This window comes from Sciurus vulgaris (assembly GCF_902686455.1).
Source record: "Sciurus vulgaris genome assembly, chromosome: 16".
Lineage (NCBI taxonomy): Eukaryota > Metazoa > Chordata > Mammalia > Rodentia > Sciuridae > Sciurus > Sciurus vulgaris.
Genome location: NC_136477.1, coordinates 11,393,153 through 11,411,940, shown reverse-complemented (window position 1 = coordinate 11,411,940; position 18,788 = coordinate 11,393,153). Strand labels below are relative to the sequence as shown.

The following is an 18,788-nucleotide window of genomic DNA, read 5'->3' as shown; positions in this document are numbered from 1 at the left end:
TCCGTTGTTTTTCACTTTTATAGTTACTCTCCAGTGTGCCTTCTCACATATGTCAGAGCATGAGCCAACTGTCTTTCTCATGTTGTTTACATTCAATAAACTGCTCTCCAGTGTGTTTGTGTATGGTTTCCAAATAAACTGGGACAACTGTAGGGTTTTACATATTCTTTCCATTTGTATGGTATTCCTTCAGAATGCATTCTTGCATGTCCTCAAAAAGTTGTGTGATGACTGAAGGCTTTCCCATATTGTTTATGGTCTTAGGGTTTCTCTCTAATAAGAGCTCCTTCTGATAGTCATACCCAGAGAACTGAAAGTTTTCTGCATTTTATATTCATAGGGTTTCTCTACAGCAAGAGTCCTTTCATATCTTCAAAGACAAATGGAACAAGTGAAAACTTTACAATTAGTTACTGTCCACTGTGAGTTCTTCCATGTATTCGAAAGGAACGAGAACACTTAAATGCTTTACCACACTGTTGACATTCATAGGGTTTCTCTCCAGTGTGAGTTCTTTCATGGATTCGAAGGAACGGGAACAACTGAAGGCCTTATGACACTGTTGACATTCATAGGGTTTCTTTCCAGTGTGAGTTCTTTCATGCATTCGAACAGAACTGGAACAACTGAAGGCTTTGCCACACTGTTTACATTCATAAGGTTTTTCCCCAGTGTGAGTTCTTTCATGTATTCGAATGGAACTTGAACAGCTAAAGGCCTTCCCACAATGTTTACATTCATAGGGCTTCTCTCCAGTGTGAGTCCTTTCATGCATTCGAAAGGAACTGGAACAACTGAAGGCCTTCCCACACTGCTTACACTCATAAGGCTTCTCTCCAGTGTGTGTTCTTTCGTGCATTCGAAAGGAACTAGAAAAACTAAAGGCCTTCCCACACTGTTTACACTCATAGGGCTTCTCTCCAGTGTGAATTCTTTCATGCATTCGAAATGAACTGGAACAACTAAAGGCCTTCCCACACTGTTTACACTCATAGGGTTTTTCTCCGGTGTGAGTCCTTTCATGTATTCGCACAGAACTGGAACAACTGAAGGCCTTCCCACATTGCTTACACTCATGGGGTTTTTCCCCAGTGTGAGTCCTTTCATGCATTCGAAAGGAACTGGAACAACTAAAGGCCTTCCCACACTGTTTACATTCATAGGGTTTCTCTCCAGTGTGAGTTCTCTCATGAATTTGAAATGAACTGGGACAATCAAAGGCTTTCCCACATTCCTTACATTTATAAGGCCCATTCCCAGTGTGCATTATCATGTGTCTTCGAAAGCTTGGAAGAGAATGAACGCTTTCCCACACTGCTTACAATCATAAGGTTTCTCTCCAGTATGAATTCTTTCATGTTTTCGAAAGGAGCTAGGGAAACTGAAGGCTTTGCCACATTTTCTACATTTGTAGGGTTTTTCTCCAGTGTGAATCCTTTCGTGACTTCGAAAGGAAGTGGGACAACTGAGAGCTTTCCCACATTGCTTACACTGATAGGGCTTTTCCCCGGTGTGAGTCCTTTCATGTATTTGAAAAGTTTGGTAGTATCTGAAGGCTTTTCCACATTGTTCACATACATATGGTTTCTCTCCAGAGTGAGTTCTTTCATGGTTTCGAAATGAACTCGGATGACTGAAGGTTTTCCCACATTCTTTACACTGATAAGGTTTCTCTCCTGTGTGCATTCTCATGTGTCCTCGGTAAGTTGTGTGATAAATGAAGGCTTTGCCGCACTCCTTGCATTCGTAGGGCTTCTCTCCAGTGTGAGTCCTTTCATGTATCTGAAAGGAACTGGGCCAACAGAAAGCTTTCCCACATTGCTTACACTTATAGGGCTTCTCTCCAGTGTGAGTCCTTTCATGTATTCGAAATGAACTTCGAAAGTTGAATGTTTTCCCACATTCCTTACATTCATAGGACTTCTCTCCATATTTGTGGCTCTCATATGGTTTGCGTTCAGTGTGACATTTCATGTGCCTGTTAAGAGATGAATGACACATGTAGACTTTCCCACACACACTGCACTCATGTGGTTTTACTCCAGGAAGAGTTTTCTTGTTCCGTTTAAGATTTGGAATCTGACTGAAGGTTTCCCCAAACTGACCTTCTTTTCTTTCACAGAGTCTCTCTACAGCACGACCTCTGTAAAAAAACAAGACATGCGTTATCAGTGCCTTTTTTATTAATGATTGCTAAAGATTGCACAATTAATAGGTAGCAGAATTATACTTTTAGTATTTTCAGTATACATAACAAATGTTCTGGAAGAGTGTTTGACTACAACTATTACCAAAACAGTGATATTAAACAGGCACAGTGACGCACACCTATAATCCTGGTATTTGGGAGGCTGAGGCAGGGGGATCACAAGTTCAAGACCAATTTGAGCAACTTAGCAAGTCACTGTCTTGAAATAAAATTAAATTAAGGGTTACTCAAAGGTAGAGTGCTTGCCTAGTGTGTGCAAGGACATGAATTTAATCAACAATACCCTCCCCCCAAAAAATCCCAGTGATATTCATAATACTGAATTTCTTAATATTGTTTTTGGGTAAACAAATACTGAATATTTATGTCATTTAAAAAAATCTCAGTGAAATTTTTCTAGAGGTCAATAAATAAAAAAATTGAGGTTTTTTGGGGTGTGTGTGTGCGTGGTTCATTTGTTTACTTGTTTCTTAAAATTTCATGACATAGTAAGATTCTCTCATGGGACACTACTTTTTTTCTATGTACAACTTACCTAAGATTTTGTCCCTGGTTTTTGAATTGATCTTCCATGTTCTGGTCTTCCCAATTTTCCCCTATAATGCAAATGCAGAAAAATCACTGTAAATTATTTGGAATTATACAAAAAGTATTAGATTCTAGGTCCACAATTAGCTCCTACCTTGCCAGATTTACTCACCAAACTATTCCCTTTCAAAACTCAAATTTTAGAACCTGGTTGATCAACAAGAAATACTTGTTCTTTAATTGACTAAGTGTGGGAATAATTTTGTTCTTACCTATAGAAGCCAAGTTGATGAAGGTTTCCTGCATAACATCTCTGTAGAGTTTTCTCTGAGAAGGATCCAGCAAAGCCCACTCCTCCTGGGTGAAGTTCACAGCCACATCCTCAAAGGCCACTGAGTCCTAAAACATTCCACATATGTATGTGTAAAGGAGGACAGATGAGACTCACAGCACAGGGGACCTATACTCGATTCACTAACAGGTTCACATATGAGTCTGTGGTCTCCAAATATTCATTCTGTAACTTGGTTATCAGGACTCCAAAGCTCTGTCAACAATCACTTGCTTGTAAATTTAACAGTGCCACAGATGCAAGAAAATTGTTTCTACATTTTACTTTGATCACTTTAAGTCTTATTACTCTCTAATGACAGAATACACAACATCTTTGATAAGTTCTAAATAAATTAAACAAATATTTCCATTATAAGACTAGAAATTCCTCACTTTGTGCATGCTAGGCCCTACCACTGAGCTATACCCCCAGTTCTTCTGATTTTATTTTGAGACAGGGTCTCACTAGGTTGCCAAGACTGACCTTCTTGACCTTGCCATCCTCCTGCCTCAGTCTCCTGAGTAGCTGGGATTATAGGCATGTGCCACCACACTCAACTGTATGAGGTTTTAATACACAAAGACATACTTAAGTACTGTATACTTTTTCTTCTACTCCCATAATTGTATATATGATAACAAGAGGCTGTAGTAGTTTAATTTGTAACAACACCCAGCTGGTCATGTTGTCCTGAAGTTCTACAGCTCTTTAGCGGAAGTCAAATCCAATTGGCTGAATGAAAATATTCTTCCAGAGCTCACTGTGTGATACATACCACAGACTCAGTAGTTCTTTTTTTTTTTTTTTTTCCCAAGACACATTTGATGCAGGGAAGGAAGACCACAGGCACAAGGAAGAAGGCATGACAACTTAGACTTCCACAGAATCCCTGTGCTCACGAGGCTCAGGTTTGCTTCTCATCAATTTCTAGCACACACAAGACAGAGATGATAAGGTACCAGAGCAATTCTTCCTCGAAGACCCTTAATAGTATAGCTGAGCAATGCTGACCTTCAGGATCACAGTTGGGTTAAGAGTTGCAATTTGGGGCTGGAGATGTAGCTCAGTTGGTAGAGTGCTTGCCTCACATGCACAAGGCCCTGGGTTCAATCCCTAGCACCACAAAAAAAAAAAAAAAAAAAAGAAAAAAAGAGTTGCAATTTGGCCAGGTATAGTGGTGTATGCCTGTAATCCCAGTGGCTTGGCAGGCTAAGGCTGGAGGATCATAAGTTCAAAGCCAGCCTCAGCAATGGTGAGGCACTAAGAAACTCAGTGAGACCCTGTCTCTAAATAAAATACAAAATAGGGCTGGGGATGTGGCTCAGTAGTCAAGTGCCCCAGAGTTCAAAACCCAGTACAAAACAAAACAAAACAAAACAAAACAAAACAAAAAAAAAAGAGTTGCAATTTGTAAGAAAGATCACTGAAGTCCACAATAGCTTGATAGTGAATGACAGTTTGGTTCTTAAATGTCTTCCAAAGGCCCCTGTGTTGAAGGTTTGGTCCCCAGCCTGTGGCACTATTGGGAGGTAGTAGAACCTTTAGGAGATGGGGCCTAGTGGAAGGAAGTTAGATCACTGGAGGCATGTCCTTAATATGGATATTGAAACCGTGGTCCCTCCTGTTTCATTTTTACAGGCCGCTCTGCCACACACTCCTGCCACGATGTGCTCTGACACCACAGGCCCAAGGTAATAGGACCAAGCAAACATGGACTGAAACTGAACCAAAATAAACCTTTATTATGTCTCAGATATTTTTTTCCTAGAGACAGAAAGCTGACTAACATTAAATCTCCCCATGATTGCAAAATATATAAAAGATTCATCAATGTTATCCTCCAGAAGAAATGAATTCCCCTTTCTCCAACCTCAAGAGGAAATGATTCCCTACCAGTTACTCGAGACGCTGGTCTACCATGTCACTCATTTTGAGTTCCCATGAGGTACACCTGAGAACCAAGCAGCATAGGAATCTCTCAGCCAGATAATTCCCCCAAATGCTGATCTCTACAACGAGCCTTAATCTATTGCTATCCATGTGCAGGGGCAGAGGGAAAAGCTCTGAAACAGAAACTCTGATGTGGGAGTTGACAGCAAAAAATCAACATCCCTCTTGTTGACTGCTCTAGGGGAAATGAGCTGCTTGGATCTGCCCTAATTACTCCTCGTAGAAAGAATCTATATGACTTGCTTAAAGAAATGAATGAGCAGAAGGGTTTTAACACTAGTAGGCTTGAGATGCTTATCGTTAGCAATGCCTGCTTAGAAAGTTTGTTCTTCACTCATATTTGCATAGTGATCATTTCAGACAGACTTAATTTTAGTTACAATAGTGACGAGGGGAAAAAAAAAAAAAAAGGAACCTCAAAGCAAAACCTACAGCCAGGTGTGATGGCAAATGTCTATAATTCCAGCAACTCAGCAGGCTGAGTCAGGAGGATGGAAAGTTCAAGGTCAGTCTCAGCAACTTTGCAAGACCCTGTCTCAAAATAAAAAATAAAAAGGACGGGATGAATTCCCAGTTAACAAAAAGAGGAATAAAGAAAAACAAAACAAAACAAAACAAAACAAAAACAGAGTACATGAGATCTGGGGATAGTTCAGTGATAGGGTGCTAATCTATCACGTGCAAAGGCCCTGAGTTCAATTCCCAGCACCATAAATAAAAAGTTGAAAGAGTGGCTCGGTATATTTAAACTGTTCACATAATATAAGAAATGTCTGCTTTCCTTCTGAGAATCTGGACCCTTTTACATACTAGGTAGAGAGCTACTTGATGAGCCCCCAGAAAGCACTCTGAGCACTAAGGTGCTAATGAGCTTCCCTCGTAGATAATATCTCATATATTGTCACAAGTTACTGCTTGGGGAACTGAGCCCATCTATGTTATTACATTAGGAGGAAACATTTGGAAGCCTGCAGCTGCTTTCCTCCAGAACACATACAACTACTAGATAAGACTAAAGAAAGCCGTTTAACAATTCTAATGGAGAACATTTTTATTGTAGCTAAGGATATAGCTCAGTGCCAGAGTGCTTACCTATTATCCCTGAGGGCCTGGGTTCAATCCCCAGCATCATAACACCAAAAAAATTATTGGTTAATATCTATGCAGAATGAAATTAGTATAAAGCTGGCACCATTATTACAATACACCAGATGTCACTTCTCACGGGACACAGTGGTGCACACCTATAATCCCGAATACTCAATAGGCTGAGGTAAGAGGATCACAGGTTTGAAGCCTGCCTGGGCAACTCAGCAAGCCTCGGTCTCAAAATAAAAATTTTAAAAAGGGCCTGGGGAGCATCAGTGGTGGAACACTTGCCTAGCATGCACACAATCCTGGGTTCAGTCCCCAGTGCAACCAAAAGGGAAAAAAAGGTGTCAATTCTCCCATACAGCATCTCAGAAAATTCCATAGATCTCCCAGACTTATTAGGAGTACAGAACTACTACTGTGAACCTCTTAGGAACAAGTGTCAAACAGCGCGTAGAGTCATCTGCAGAACAAAGTGAGGCTCTTCTAACATATGTCAATTATTTTTTGAGTTACAATATTCTGAACAGGACACTAGCAGAGAGATAAACAGATCAAGGGAATGGAAAAAAAGTTTTCAAAGGGCTGGCATTTACATGTAAATTTGAAACACTGTAGAGAACGTAAAGAGATCACTAATACATGGGGAATGAACAAACTGTTACCTAACTTACATAATGGAAAAATGTATTATATCACATCTCTGCTATAGACATAATCAATTTAATGTATATTTAAATGTGAAAGACATACAAACACTTTCAGAAGTCACAGGCAAATTTTTTGTGTTTAGTGCTAGAGACGAGACCCAGGACCTCCTGAATGCTAAGTACCTGCTCTACCACTGAGTTACAACTCCAGTCCTCTAATTTCTTTTGATGCAAGAACAGGGAGAATTTTTCTCATGCAACAAAAAGCTGTGAAGGAAGACACAAAGGCATTCAAATATATTAAAATGAAGAAAGTTAAAAAAAAACACAAAGTAGGATACAGTTATCTCTAATGTGTACAGTATAATATTAGTGTGCAGAATAAAAATGAACACATGAAGCCAGGCGTGGTAGCACACACCTGTAGTCCCAACACACCCCTTTCCCCCACCGCTCTCTCATCAGTTCTTGGACTTGAACCAGGAGCTGGAGCATGCTAGGCAAGTAATCTACCAAGAAGTGCATGCCCTGCCCTTTTAAAATTTTGAGATAGTGTCTCACTAAATTTCCCAGGCTTGTCTCAAATTTGTAATCCTCCAGCCTCAGCCTCCCAAGTAGCTGGGATTACAGGTGTGTGCCATCTCCCCCAATCTCACACACATCACATAAGGTTTTGATGATGAGGAAACAGCCAAATGAAATTGCGGGCAGATCCCATTTCTTATAAATTAGATTATAAAAGAATAGAAGAGTCAAGTGATACACTCCATTGCTATTTCCTATACATTTATACATAAGCATGACCTACAGACCAATGGTTTTTCTCCAATGTGCAAAGGATTTATTGTGTATTTGTATTAGTGAAGGACAGCAAAATGACAGGATCAGTATTTTTAATTGTTTTTAGATGTTGATAGGACTTTATTTTTATTCATTTTATTTATATGTGGTGCTGAGAATCCAATTCAGCATCTCACATATGCTAGGCAAGTGCTCTACCACCGAGCCACAACCCCAGCACCCCAAGGGTCAGTATTTTTTATAAGAGCAAAAAATCAACCTGAGAGAGCCCAAACATCATAATCACTGGACTACTACTCCCAGCCTCAGATTCTATCACGTGAGGCAAAGAAACCACTCAAAACCTGTTCACTGTAACTCCATTAATGCTCATTTGCAGAAAGTTCAGATGAGGCTAAAGTAAAAGGACACTGCATAACAAGTAAGAAGAGATGATAAAGGTATAAAAACTATCAAAGAATCAGGATGAGCCAGTGAATATCAAGAGACTAATCCTGCCCAGGATCCACTTATGAACACATACTTAAAAAAAAAAAAAAACACTTTATGGAGGTTTGATCAATATGTATAAGCCATATATATTTAATATATACATTAAATACATACACCAATGGGGATAAATGCAACCACCACTCCTGTAAGGCCACAGGCATATCCATCAACAACCTCATTACTACTCCCACTCTCATTACTCTGTTTGTGTATGTATTCCTGTTTGTGTTAAGAACACAATACAAAAAAAAAAAAAAAAAAAAAAAAAAAGAACAGAATGCAAAATCTACCTGAAAATTTTTAACTATAAAATACAGTGTTGCTAGTAATAGGCACCTTGTTGTACAGATCTCCACAATTTATCTGCATAACAGAAACGTTGTTCCCTTGAACACCACCTGCTCATTTCCCCACTCCCCTGCAAATGATCATTCTACTCTCTGCTTCCAAGAATTTAAATATTTTAGATTATTATATATACATGAGATCTCACAGTATTCGTTTTTTCTGAGTGTAACACCCCCCAGGTCCATTCTTAGTGTGGAAAATGGTAGGACTGCTTTATTTTTAATATTTCACTGCATGTAAATACCACACTTACTTTACCCATTTACTCACTGATGGATATTTAGATTGTTTACATATCTTGGCTATGACGAATAAAGCTGCAATACACATGTTGTTGCATATGACTGATTGCCTAAGTAGTACAGAAAATCTCAGAAAATATACAATAAACTCCTGGAACTACAGAAGGTAAAAGTCCAGGAAGGTTGAAGGATACAATGTTAATATACTCAACGTTAATATACTCTCAATTGCTTCTTTTACAGATTCACTCATATAGTAAACTGATTTTTGAAAAAGGACCAAAGTCACCAGGCATAGTGGCTTATGTCTATTTGGGAGGCTGAGGCAGAAGGATGGCAAGTTGAGATAAGCCTGTGCAACTTAGTGAAACCCTGTCTCAAAATAAATAAAAAGGAGGGCTGTTGTAGCTCAGTGATAGAGCACTTGTCTAGTATGCGTGAGAATTTGGGCTCAATCCTCAGCACGACATAAAAATAAATAAATAAAATAAAGGGGGGTTGAGAATTTAGCTCAGTGGCGGAGTGCTTGCTTAGCACATGCACGGCCCTGAGTTCTATCCTCAGTCCTGAAAAAGTAAATAAATAAATAAATAAAAGGTATAAAATACAATAACATTAAAATAATTATAAAAGAATAGAAGAGTCAGTGATACACTCCATTGCTATTTCCTATACATTTATACATAAGCATGACCTACAGACCCATGGTTTTTTCTCCAATGTGCAAGGGATTTGCACATTAAATAGGGCAGAGCATGGTGGCACATGCCTGCAATCCCTAAGACTTGGGAGGCTGAGGTAAGAAGATTGAAAGTTCAAAGCAAGCCTCAGCAACTTAGCAAGGCCCTAGCAACTTAGTGAGACCCTGTCTGAAAATAAAAAATAAAAAGAGCTGGGGATGTGTCTCAGTGGTTAAGCGTCTCTGGGTTCAATTCTGGGTATCAGATAGATGATAGATATCTAGATAGATAGATAGATGGAAAGATAGGGCTGGGGTTCATTCCCAGTACTAAAGCAAAAGCAGGCAGTGGGAGTGTAGCTCAGTGGTAGAATGCTTGCCAAGCACATGCAAGGCTCTGCATTCCATCCCCAATACCATAAAAGAACTAGAATGACAAAATATAGTCATTTCAACAAATAGAGCTATGAACATCACAACAAAACAAGAACACACAATCCTAGAAAGACTTTACATCTTTCACAAAAATTAAAAAGGATCATACACATAAATGTAAAATGCAAAACTATAAACATCTAGAAGATAACATAGGAAAACAAATCCGTGTGACCTTGGATTGGTGACAAATTTTTAGATACACATAATAGACTTGAAAGAAGTTTGACTTAATTAAAAAAAAAAAAAAAAAAAAACTGCTCTATGAAAGTTCTGTGTTAACAGAATAAAAACTCTAGACTCTTTTGTGGTTGGGCTGGATATCCAAAGAGGGCCAATGTGCAAGCAGCAGAATAAATGAGGGTAAGTAAAATTTGTAAACAAAAAAATATGTTGCCTGCAGAATATCAAAAGATCATGTGGGTACTGACAGGGATAGTAGCTAGGGTGTCAGAGATAGAACAAAAATGAGGGTCTCTCACCCATTTGCTTCTGTAAGCTTTTTTTTTTTTTTTCCCCCAGTATCTGTGTGTCCAGAATGAATATCATCAGAGGAAGAAGTCACTAATGAAGGGGAAGGAAACGTGGATCAATTCAGGTTTTGCCTGCAAGGGCTGTGCAATGGCAAAACTGTTAAGGTTCCTCAAGGGTCACCGGATAAAGGCGAATCATCAACTGTTTGGAAATATTTCACATCTTCCCCCAAGGTCTCTTGATGACACACATTCATATTACTGAAAAAATAAGAATCAAATAAACACTTAATCTTCCAAGGTGACAAACTGAGGGAGGGACCGCGCTGACCTGGAGCTGTGCTAAAAGGTCAGAGTTTCCAGGAAAGTTCGCAAAGAGGCGCCTCAACCAAAGGAGTTCCCTAGAATGTATATGCCTGGGGAAGTGATGAGAAGAAAGGCACAAGGATATCATACACCGTAGCTCCAGGTGACTATTCTGTTTCCCTCTCATAAAAATATCCACGAACAATTTTTTTAAAAAAGAACTATTAATTCGTGTGTGGAAAAATGGTAATTAAAATACCGGGTTTGATTGAAATGCACCACCGAGGATGCATTTAATAAACGATGCTGTCAACTGGAGAAGGGTAGGTGGCATTTGGGAATGTGAAAATATATCTAGAAATTAGGAATTATTGCCAGCCCTAGGGGAGGGCTAGACCGGGGGCACAGGGTCTCGGGATTGAGACCCTGCTTCCCATTTATTTAGAAAGCTCAGGGGGGAAACCGGGCCCCTTGGGGAGAAAGGAGAAACCCAGGCCCGGGTAGACCACTGCTCCTCCCGCGCACCGATCCAACGCGCAAGTGAGGGTCTCCCGGTGACCCTCCCGCCGTCGCCGCACAGTCTGAGGAGACGTGCGGCGGACCTGCCCAGACAGGCTCTGAGCCAGGCCCAAGTCGCCGCGCAGGTACGACACGGGAGGCCGGGGTCCCAGCTGCCTGTCAGAGCTCCCGCGGGCGGGAAGGGACCCAGGGCCGAGCGGCGCCGGCGGACCTGACCGCAGACTCCAGAGCCAGGCAGGGAGGCCTGGTCCCGCCCCGGCCGCTTCCGGCCGGCTCCAACGGCCCCTCCCCCCGCCCCGGGATGCCTGGTCCCACGCTCACCATTTCCCGGCTTCCGGGGTGTCCCGGCGTCCACCCTCTGGCTCCGGCGGCCGGTGCAGGTGCCCGCGCTACCTGAGGCCCTCCAGCGGCGGCGAGACCCAAGGTGCTGAGCGGCCCGAGCGCGCAGCGTCCTCCCGCCGTGCGCGCCGCGGCTCCCGCCCACACCTTTCCGACGGCGGCCCTGATTGGACGGTGCGCACGGACACGCCCCCTTTGTGACAGCCGAACGGAAAGGCGCTCCCTGAGCCGCCCCGGTGTTACCGGGCCGGTAACCTGTCCCTGCCGGGGGTTTTGCGTTTAAGCACAACTTGTACTGGACCTTGGGTTTGGTGTTGGTGTCTGCCTGCAGCGCCTTCGGAACGCGGAGACAGAAGCGTGTGCAGAGAATCACAGATTTCGTGTCTAGAGGAAGCGAGGCCTTTGTCCCGGTTATGCCAGAAAGAAACTGAAGGGTCAAATGTCCTCCCCGGCTTGACCTAAGGCTTTGAGGACTCTTGTGGACCTATAACGCTTGCTTATAAATGCAAACACTTAAAAGTAACCTCACCACATCTAACAAAGAATTTGATCTTTGACAGTTGACAGGGTTGAGCCTTCCACCCATGCCTTCTTCACTCCCAAACACTTGGCACTGGAGCTAAGTGGTAAAATCCCAAGCCCTAGCCTAGGAGGAGAAACTTCTCAGATAAGTCACAAACTATGAAATATGTTCATTAAAACTATGAGCTGTACATTTTACACTGACTGGATATCCAGCAGTTTGTGCCCCTAGAGAACTTTGAAATGGAAATGACTATGATTTTCATAAGGCAATTCCCGTTTTCACTACCATTAGACAAAACAATGAATATACTTAAGAAAGTGGATCAAAAATTCTAAGGCGTTTACTTATTTATTTGAACAGTTTTACATATGCACACCTACACAATACATCTCTTCATAGGGTAGAATTCAGTGACTTTCAGTATGTTCGCATGTACATGCAATCATTACTGCAGCCAACATTTTTTTAAACTGGGGATTTAATTCTGGGGAGCCCCACCACTGAGCTACAGTCCCTTTTATTTTTATTTTTTTTGTAACAGAGATCTCTAAATTGCCCAGGGTAACCTGGAACTTGCAATCTTCCTATTTTAGCCTCCCAAGTCTTGGATTAACAATCATGAGCCACCCTGCAGCTGTTCTGTTTTTTGAGTCAGACTTGCTGTGTTGCCCAGGCCACCTCAAACTCCTGGGCCCAAGGAACTCCTAGGTTCCCCGCCTCAGTCTCCACAGTAGCTGAGACTACAGGCACAGGCCACCATGCTCTGCTAATACCGTCATTTTCAAACGTTTTCAACACCTCAAAAAGAAATCCCTTTATATTGTAACCCATACATGTGTATAAGTATGTATCAATTAAAAATTAAGGGCTGGGGGGGTTGTGGCTCAGTAGTAGAGTGCTTGCCTAGAATGCTGAAGGCCCTGGGTTCCATCCCCAGAACAACAACTAAAGAAGAAATAAAGAAGAAAATAACAAATAAAGAAGAAAAGAAGTTGGGTGTGGTGGCACACGACTGTAATGCCCACAGCTCAGGAGGCTGAGGCAGGAGGATCACAAGTTCACAGCCAGCCTCAGCAAAAGCAAGGCACTAAGCAACTCAGTGAGATCCTGTCTTTAAATAAAATACAAAATTGGGCTGGGGATGTGAGTCACTCGTTGAGTGCCCAGGGTCCAATCCCTAGTACAAAAAAGAGGAAGGAGAAGGAGGAGGAGGAGTTGAAGGAAGAAGGAGAAGGAGAGGAACTCTTTAGCTCTCACTCTCCTATCTTTTGACTTCTAGGCAATCACTAATTTACTTTCTGTTGCTATAGTCTTTCTGCACTCAGAACGGAATCATATCCGTGTTCTTTGTGATTAGTTTCATTTGCTTATCAGTTATTTCTAGTGATGTGTATTGGAGTATGCATCAATATTTGCACTCTACTGTTTCCCCACGTTGCCTGGACCTTTCAATCCTCCTGCCTCAGCCTCTGAGTAACTGGGATTATAGGTCTTATCATGCTGGGCTCAAGTTTATTCATTTTGTTAGCCTCAGGCTATTTATAGCATCCAAATAATTCATTTTGTTTATCCAGTCATGTCTGCTTATAACATTTGCTTTGTTTCCATCCTTTTAAACTATTATGAATAAGTTTGCTATAAACATTCATGTACAAGTTTTTCAGTGGACATTTAATTTCGTTTCTCTTAGAGAAGAATTGATGGGGCTCCTGGTTGCTCTATGTTTACTCTCCAAGGAGCTAACAGATGGTTTTCTAAGATGGCTTCTGCACTATTTTAGATTCCCACAAGAAATGAGTGACTGTTCTGATTTTTTACATATCTTCAGCATGTTAGTATATCCCTCTCTTTTTTGGAAGGGGGCAGTACTAGAGTTGGAACCCAAGGCTTGTTCATGTTAGACAAGTGCTCTTCTTAGCTACACCCCGAGTCAGTATCTTTTTGATCGCCCTAATGACTGTGAAGTGGCATCTCTTTGTAACTTTTGTTGTTTTGTTTTGTGAGATAGGGAGGGAGAGTAGTCTCACTAGGTTGCCTAAGAGCATCTTGAATTCAAGTGGTCCTCCCACCTCAGTCTCCAGAGTAGCTGGACTACAAGTGTGTGCCACCACACCTGGCTTCTGGCTTCATTGTGTGGTTGTGTGGTGTGTGTGTGTGTGTGTGTGTGTGTGTTTTGTTGTTTCTTTTTTTGTTTGTTTGTTTTTTGCAGTATTGGAAATTGGACCCACGCATGTTATACCACTGAGCTACATCCTCAACCTTTTTTTTTTTTTTTTGAAGCGGGGTTTACTAAATTGCCCATTCTGGCCTTGAACTTGAGATCCTCCTGCCTCAGCTTCCCCAGCAGCAATGCCACCATGAAGGACCTTCATTGTGGTTGTTAATTTCCATTTCCTCAATGACTGATAATGTTCAATATCTTTTATTCAGTTCTGGGGATTGAACTCAAGGACTGGAACATGCTGGGCAAGCACTTTAGCACTAAGCCACACTCCAGAGGCCAACCTCTTTCTTTAAGAAAATAAAAAACTGTAATGTACAAAGCTGCCCTCCCACCCTTCCCCCCCAGCCATTTTCCCCACCTCCCAACTACTGTCAGTCTGTGAACATCCTAGCTAGCTATGGTTCATCAGTCAGCTTGCAAGGGTCCTTCTCCGTCATTGGTCCCCTGTTAGCCCTGCGGGATTCTTAAAGATAGCTTCACCACCATCTTTTCTCTCTCACTTTTCTCTCCCGGGACTCACTTCTTTCCACTCTCTCTAGCGTGGGCCCTTTCTCTTTCCCTTTCTTTTCCTCTCATTTTCTCTCTTACCCTGCAGGGAGACACTCTGTTTGCTTAATAAACTCCCTTATGTGATTTCCCGTGCCTGCGTGGATTTCGTGGGATTCCTTACAAAAACTTTTTTATTTTTGACACATAGTAATTGTGCATCTTTATGGGGTACAGTGTGACATTTCAATAAATGCATATAATACGTTATGATCAGGTCAGGGTAACTGGCATGTCTACTACTTCAGACATATAACTTCTTTGTGTTGGAAGATGTATAGTGTTTTTCATTTGCTCTTGGTCATTTGTTTATCTTCCTTGGAAAACTGTCTATTCATATCCTTTCCCATTTTTAAATTGGATTATTTGACATCTCTTTTTTTTTTTTTTTTCCAGGGATTGAACTATTGAACTCAGGGGCGTCAAGCACTGAGCCACATCCTCAGCCCTTTTTTGTATTTTTTTAGAGACAAGGTCTCCCTGAGTTGCTTAGTGCCTCACTTTGCTGAGGCTGCATTTGAACTGGTGATTCTCCCGCCTCAGCCTCCTGAGCTGCTGGGATTATACTGAGTTGTGCTTTTGTTGTTGCTTTTTTGTTTTTGCAGTACTGCGGATTAAGCCCATAGTCTTGAGCATGTGAGGGAAAAACTACTATAACCCCAGTCCCACCATTTTCAAGGGTGTAGATAAATAGTATTAAGTACATTGACATTATGAAACCAATCTCTATAACTGTTTTTGTCTTGCAAAAATAAAATTATCCATTAAACAACAACTCTCTATTACTCCCTCTTCCCAACCTCTGGCAATTGTAAGTCTACTTTCTTTTTTTTTTTTTTCTCTTTCTTTTCTTTTTTCTTTCTTTCTTTCTTTTTTTTTTGTATTGGGAATTGAAACAGGGGCACTTAACCACTGAGTCACATCCCCAGGCCCTTTTGTATTTTATTTAGAGACAGGATCTCACTGAGTTGCTTAGGGCATCACTAAGTGGCTGAGGCTGAATTTGAACTCTCGGCCTCCTGCCTCAGCCTCCTGAAGCCCCTGGGATTACAGGTGTGGTGCCACCATGCCCAGCTTCATCTTATTTATTTATGGTATTTTTTTACTGACTTTTCTCAGCAAATGTTCTCATGGTTCATTCATGCTGAAGCATAAGTCAGAATTTCTTTACTTTTTAAAAGATACGAGTATATTTTCTTTGGATATTATTTGATCCGTCATTCGCTAGTGGACAATTGGGTTGCTTCCATGTTTTGCCTGCTGAGACTTATTTGCTCCTGTGAACACATGTACAAATACCTGTCTGAGTCTCTGCTTCAAATTATTTTGGGTACATACCCAGCTTATCTATGGTTTGAATGAGTGTCCCCCAAAGGTCCATATATAAGAGCCCAATTCCTAGGGTGGCCCTATTGGGAGGAGCTATGGACCTTTAAGAGGCCGGGCTAGTGAGAGTCCTTAGGTCATTGGGGTATGCCCTTCAAGGGGGTTGTAGACCTCAGCCTCTCTTTCCTAGTGGGAGAAGTGATGCTTTTATTCCTACATCAGGTGTTGGGTGTTGTGTTCACCAGAAACCCACACAAATGGGGCAGCCCAACCTTGACCTCTTACTTCCGGAATCATGAGCCAAAATAAACTTTACCTCATATTATGTAATTCCATTCAGAAGAAAGACCAAAATAGGGAAATCTGTATGACAGAAGCAAATTAGTGAATGCCAAAGGCAGGAAATTGAAGGAGGAAGAGGAATGACAGGCAAAGAGTACAGGAGTTTCTTTTTAAGGTGATAAAAATGCCCTAGAATTGATTGCAGTGATGATTATACGCCACTGTGTATAATTAAATCATGTATGTAATGTTTATGTTATGTAAATAATGAAAACCGAAATGATACACTTTAAAGGGATATTTGTGTAAAATGTGTATTTTACCTCAATGTAGCTGTCCAAATACATAAATAAGTGCATTAGAAGTTTTGTTAAGCTCATTTATTTGTTAAACTTATTAAGTGCTTCCAGGTATATTCCAAATGTATGTAAGCTTATATTTTTTTATGCTAAAAAAACCAGAGCCAGACAGAAGATAAAATAGTAAAGATCAATTTTATTCAATAAAGTATTGTGATAGGGAAAGAAGACTCCTGTATAAAACCAGGTTTAATTCTAAATAAAATCAAAACAACTGGGGATTTCTTTGCTAAGGAACAAGGTAGGAGGGAGGGGCATTATTAAAAGTAGGTGTCAGTCTGCTGGGATTTTGGTGAAGGCAGGTCAGGATGATCACATATCACACGCAGAGCCATATGGATGACGAGTTTGATCAAATATCAGATGCCAAAGGTGGAGATTTCTCCCTAAACCAAGTTAGCAGGATTCTTGCTAAAAATGGATTCTGCAAGGTAGTACAGGAATGGTCCTTGTTAGGGAGAGAGTTCAGAAAAGACTGACTAAAGTTTGGGAAAAATAAACAATCAGTGACTTATATCAGTGAAAAAAGGAATTTAATTGCCTTAAGGATAGGATAGCTGCTTAATTTCAGCACTCTGTATGGGTGTTAGAGATGCTGCTCTATTAGAGCACTTGCTAGCTTGCTTGAGGCCCTGGGTTCCATCCCCAGCGCCACAAAAACAAACGAATCTGTAGGATCACTCAAAAATGGATCCGAAATAAATTCTTTCAGGGTTGAATATAAACATCAGAGTTTTACATCATAACTTGAAGTTAGTTTGAGAAGTATCTCTGTGCCCAGGTTAGGGGGTCTGGGGTTGGATAAAAATGAACTACCACTGATCTACATCCTCAGTCTCAGACTCTTTATTACATTATAAGATCACTTTTATTTAACTGCATTTGCAAACAAGGGTCAAAGTTCGATGAGTGGCCTTGCAACCTTATGCCAAGTCACTGGCATGTCCCTTTTGATTCAGTCTGACCTTGCCTCAGCCACCCTATTGCTCTGGATCTGTTCCTCCCAGGGTAGTTCATTAAGGAGTTCACCTCATCTACAAATTAAATCTGAGATTCCTTGAGAATACCTGTGTCTCTCTTTCAGTATTTCTGCAGACCGACGGCTGTGTCCAGCATGAAGATCTGGAAAAGTTTTGCTAAAACATCTCTAGCAGAACCTGGTTAAGGCACACAGGCACCAGGCAAGTGGGCCAAACTACGCGACCACCGGGGTCTGCTGTCACTCAGGAAAAGAGGGTGGAGCCTATGAATTGCCCAATCAGAGGTGCTGGAGAAAGGGGGCGTGGTCACACAGTCAGGAGTAGGGTAGACAATGAGACCCGCCGCGCTGCTTTTCTCCTGTCTCTCCTGCTTGTCACAAGCTCAAGTGGCTTCGCCGCCGCCGCGGTCGAGCTGTGACCTGCGTGGACCGCGGGAGCCGTAGCAGGAAGTCTGGAGACCCCGGAAGCCGAGAAATGGTGAGAGAGAGGCCGGGAGTCTCGAGACCAGGACCCCCTGTTGGAACCATGGGTTCCGGTTGCGGCCGGGTCCCCCGCTGACTCTGTTCAGCCCTCGGTCCCTCCAGCCCCGAGGTGGGGCAGGATTGGCAGCCGTGACCCCAAAGCCCCGTCTTGTCCCTGCGCCGCGACTCGGCCCTACGCGGTACCCTCTCGGGGCAATTCTCCCGACAGTGCGGTGACTCGGGGAGAGGACCGGGACCCCGACTCGCCCGAGGGTTGTGTGCGCGGGAGGAACTGCCTCTCTCCCCAACGCAGACATGATTCCCGAGTTTTCTAAATAGATGGGAAGCGGAATCTCAAATCCTCAGCCCACCTCCTCTCCCAAGTCCTGGCTGCAAAGTCCAAATTTCCAGGTTCCGACCCCGTTCCAAGCCCCAGCTTCTCTCCAGTAGACATTATTACTTGTCCTGTTCAAGTTTGTAGAGGACCACTGGTTTGTTCTGAGCTCCTGCATTAGGTCTGACCACCCCAAACGGAGTTACTCATGAGGAAGTTCCAACCTGCCTCCAAGGAAATCAGGAGACCGGTAATGGCCAACTCCCCCAACCCGGCAAGTGTTAGGCAGTGTGATAAGAAGGCCCTTCTGATTTAACCTTTATGTGGAAAGTAACTTGGAACAGAACAGTGCG

The 18,788-nt window shown here is 42.0% G+C and overlaps 1 protein-coding gene across 2 annotated transcripts in view; it reads right to left on the bottom strand.

Annotated features, from left to right (window-relative positions):
- Positions 1 to 475: 475 nt before the first annotated feature.
- The window catches only part of LOC306646584 (uncharacterized protein), a 63,834-nt gene continuing 45,521 nt past the window's right edge, over positions 476 to 18,788 (bottom strand). The window contains exons 1-4 of one of the 2 annotated variants that reach the window (XM_079115229.1): positions 11,380 to 11,517; positions 3,010 to 3,136; positions 2,745 to 2,805; positions 476 to 2,143 (exon numbers count right to left, since the gene is read on the bottom strand). In XM_079115229.1, coding sequence (XP_078971355.1) covers positions 1,270 to 2,143; positions 2,745 to 2,805; positions 3,010 to 3,136; positions 11,380 to 11,382 — 1,065 coding nt within the window. In that variant the 5' untranslated portion in view covers positions 11,383 to 11,517 and the 3' untranslated portion in view covers positions 476 to 1,269. Of the gene's footprint in view, positions 2,144 to 2,744; positions 2,806 to 3,009; positions 3,137 to 11,379; positions 11,518 to 18,788 lie in introns of those variants that run through there. The other variant, XR_013759879.1, reaches the window with a different exon arrangement.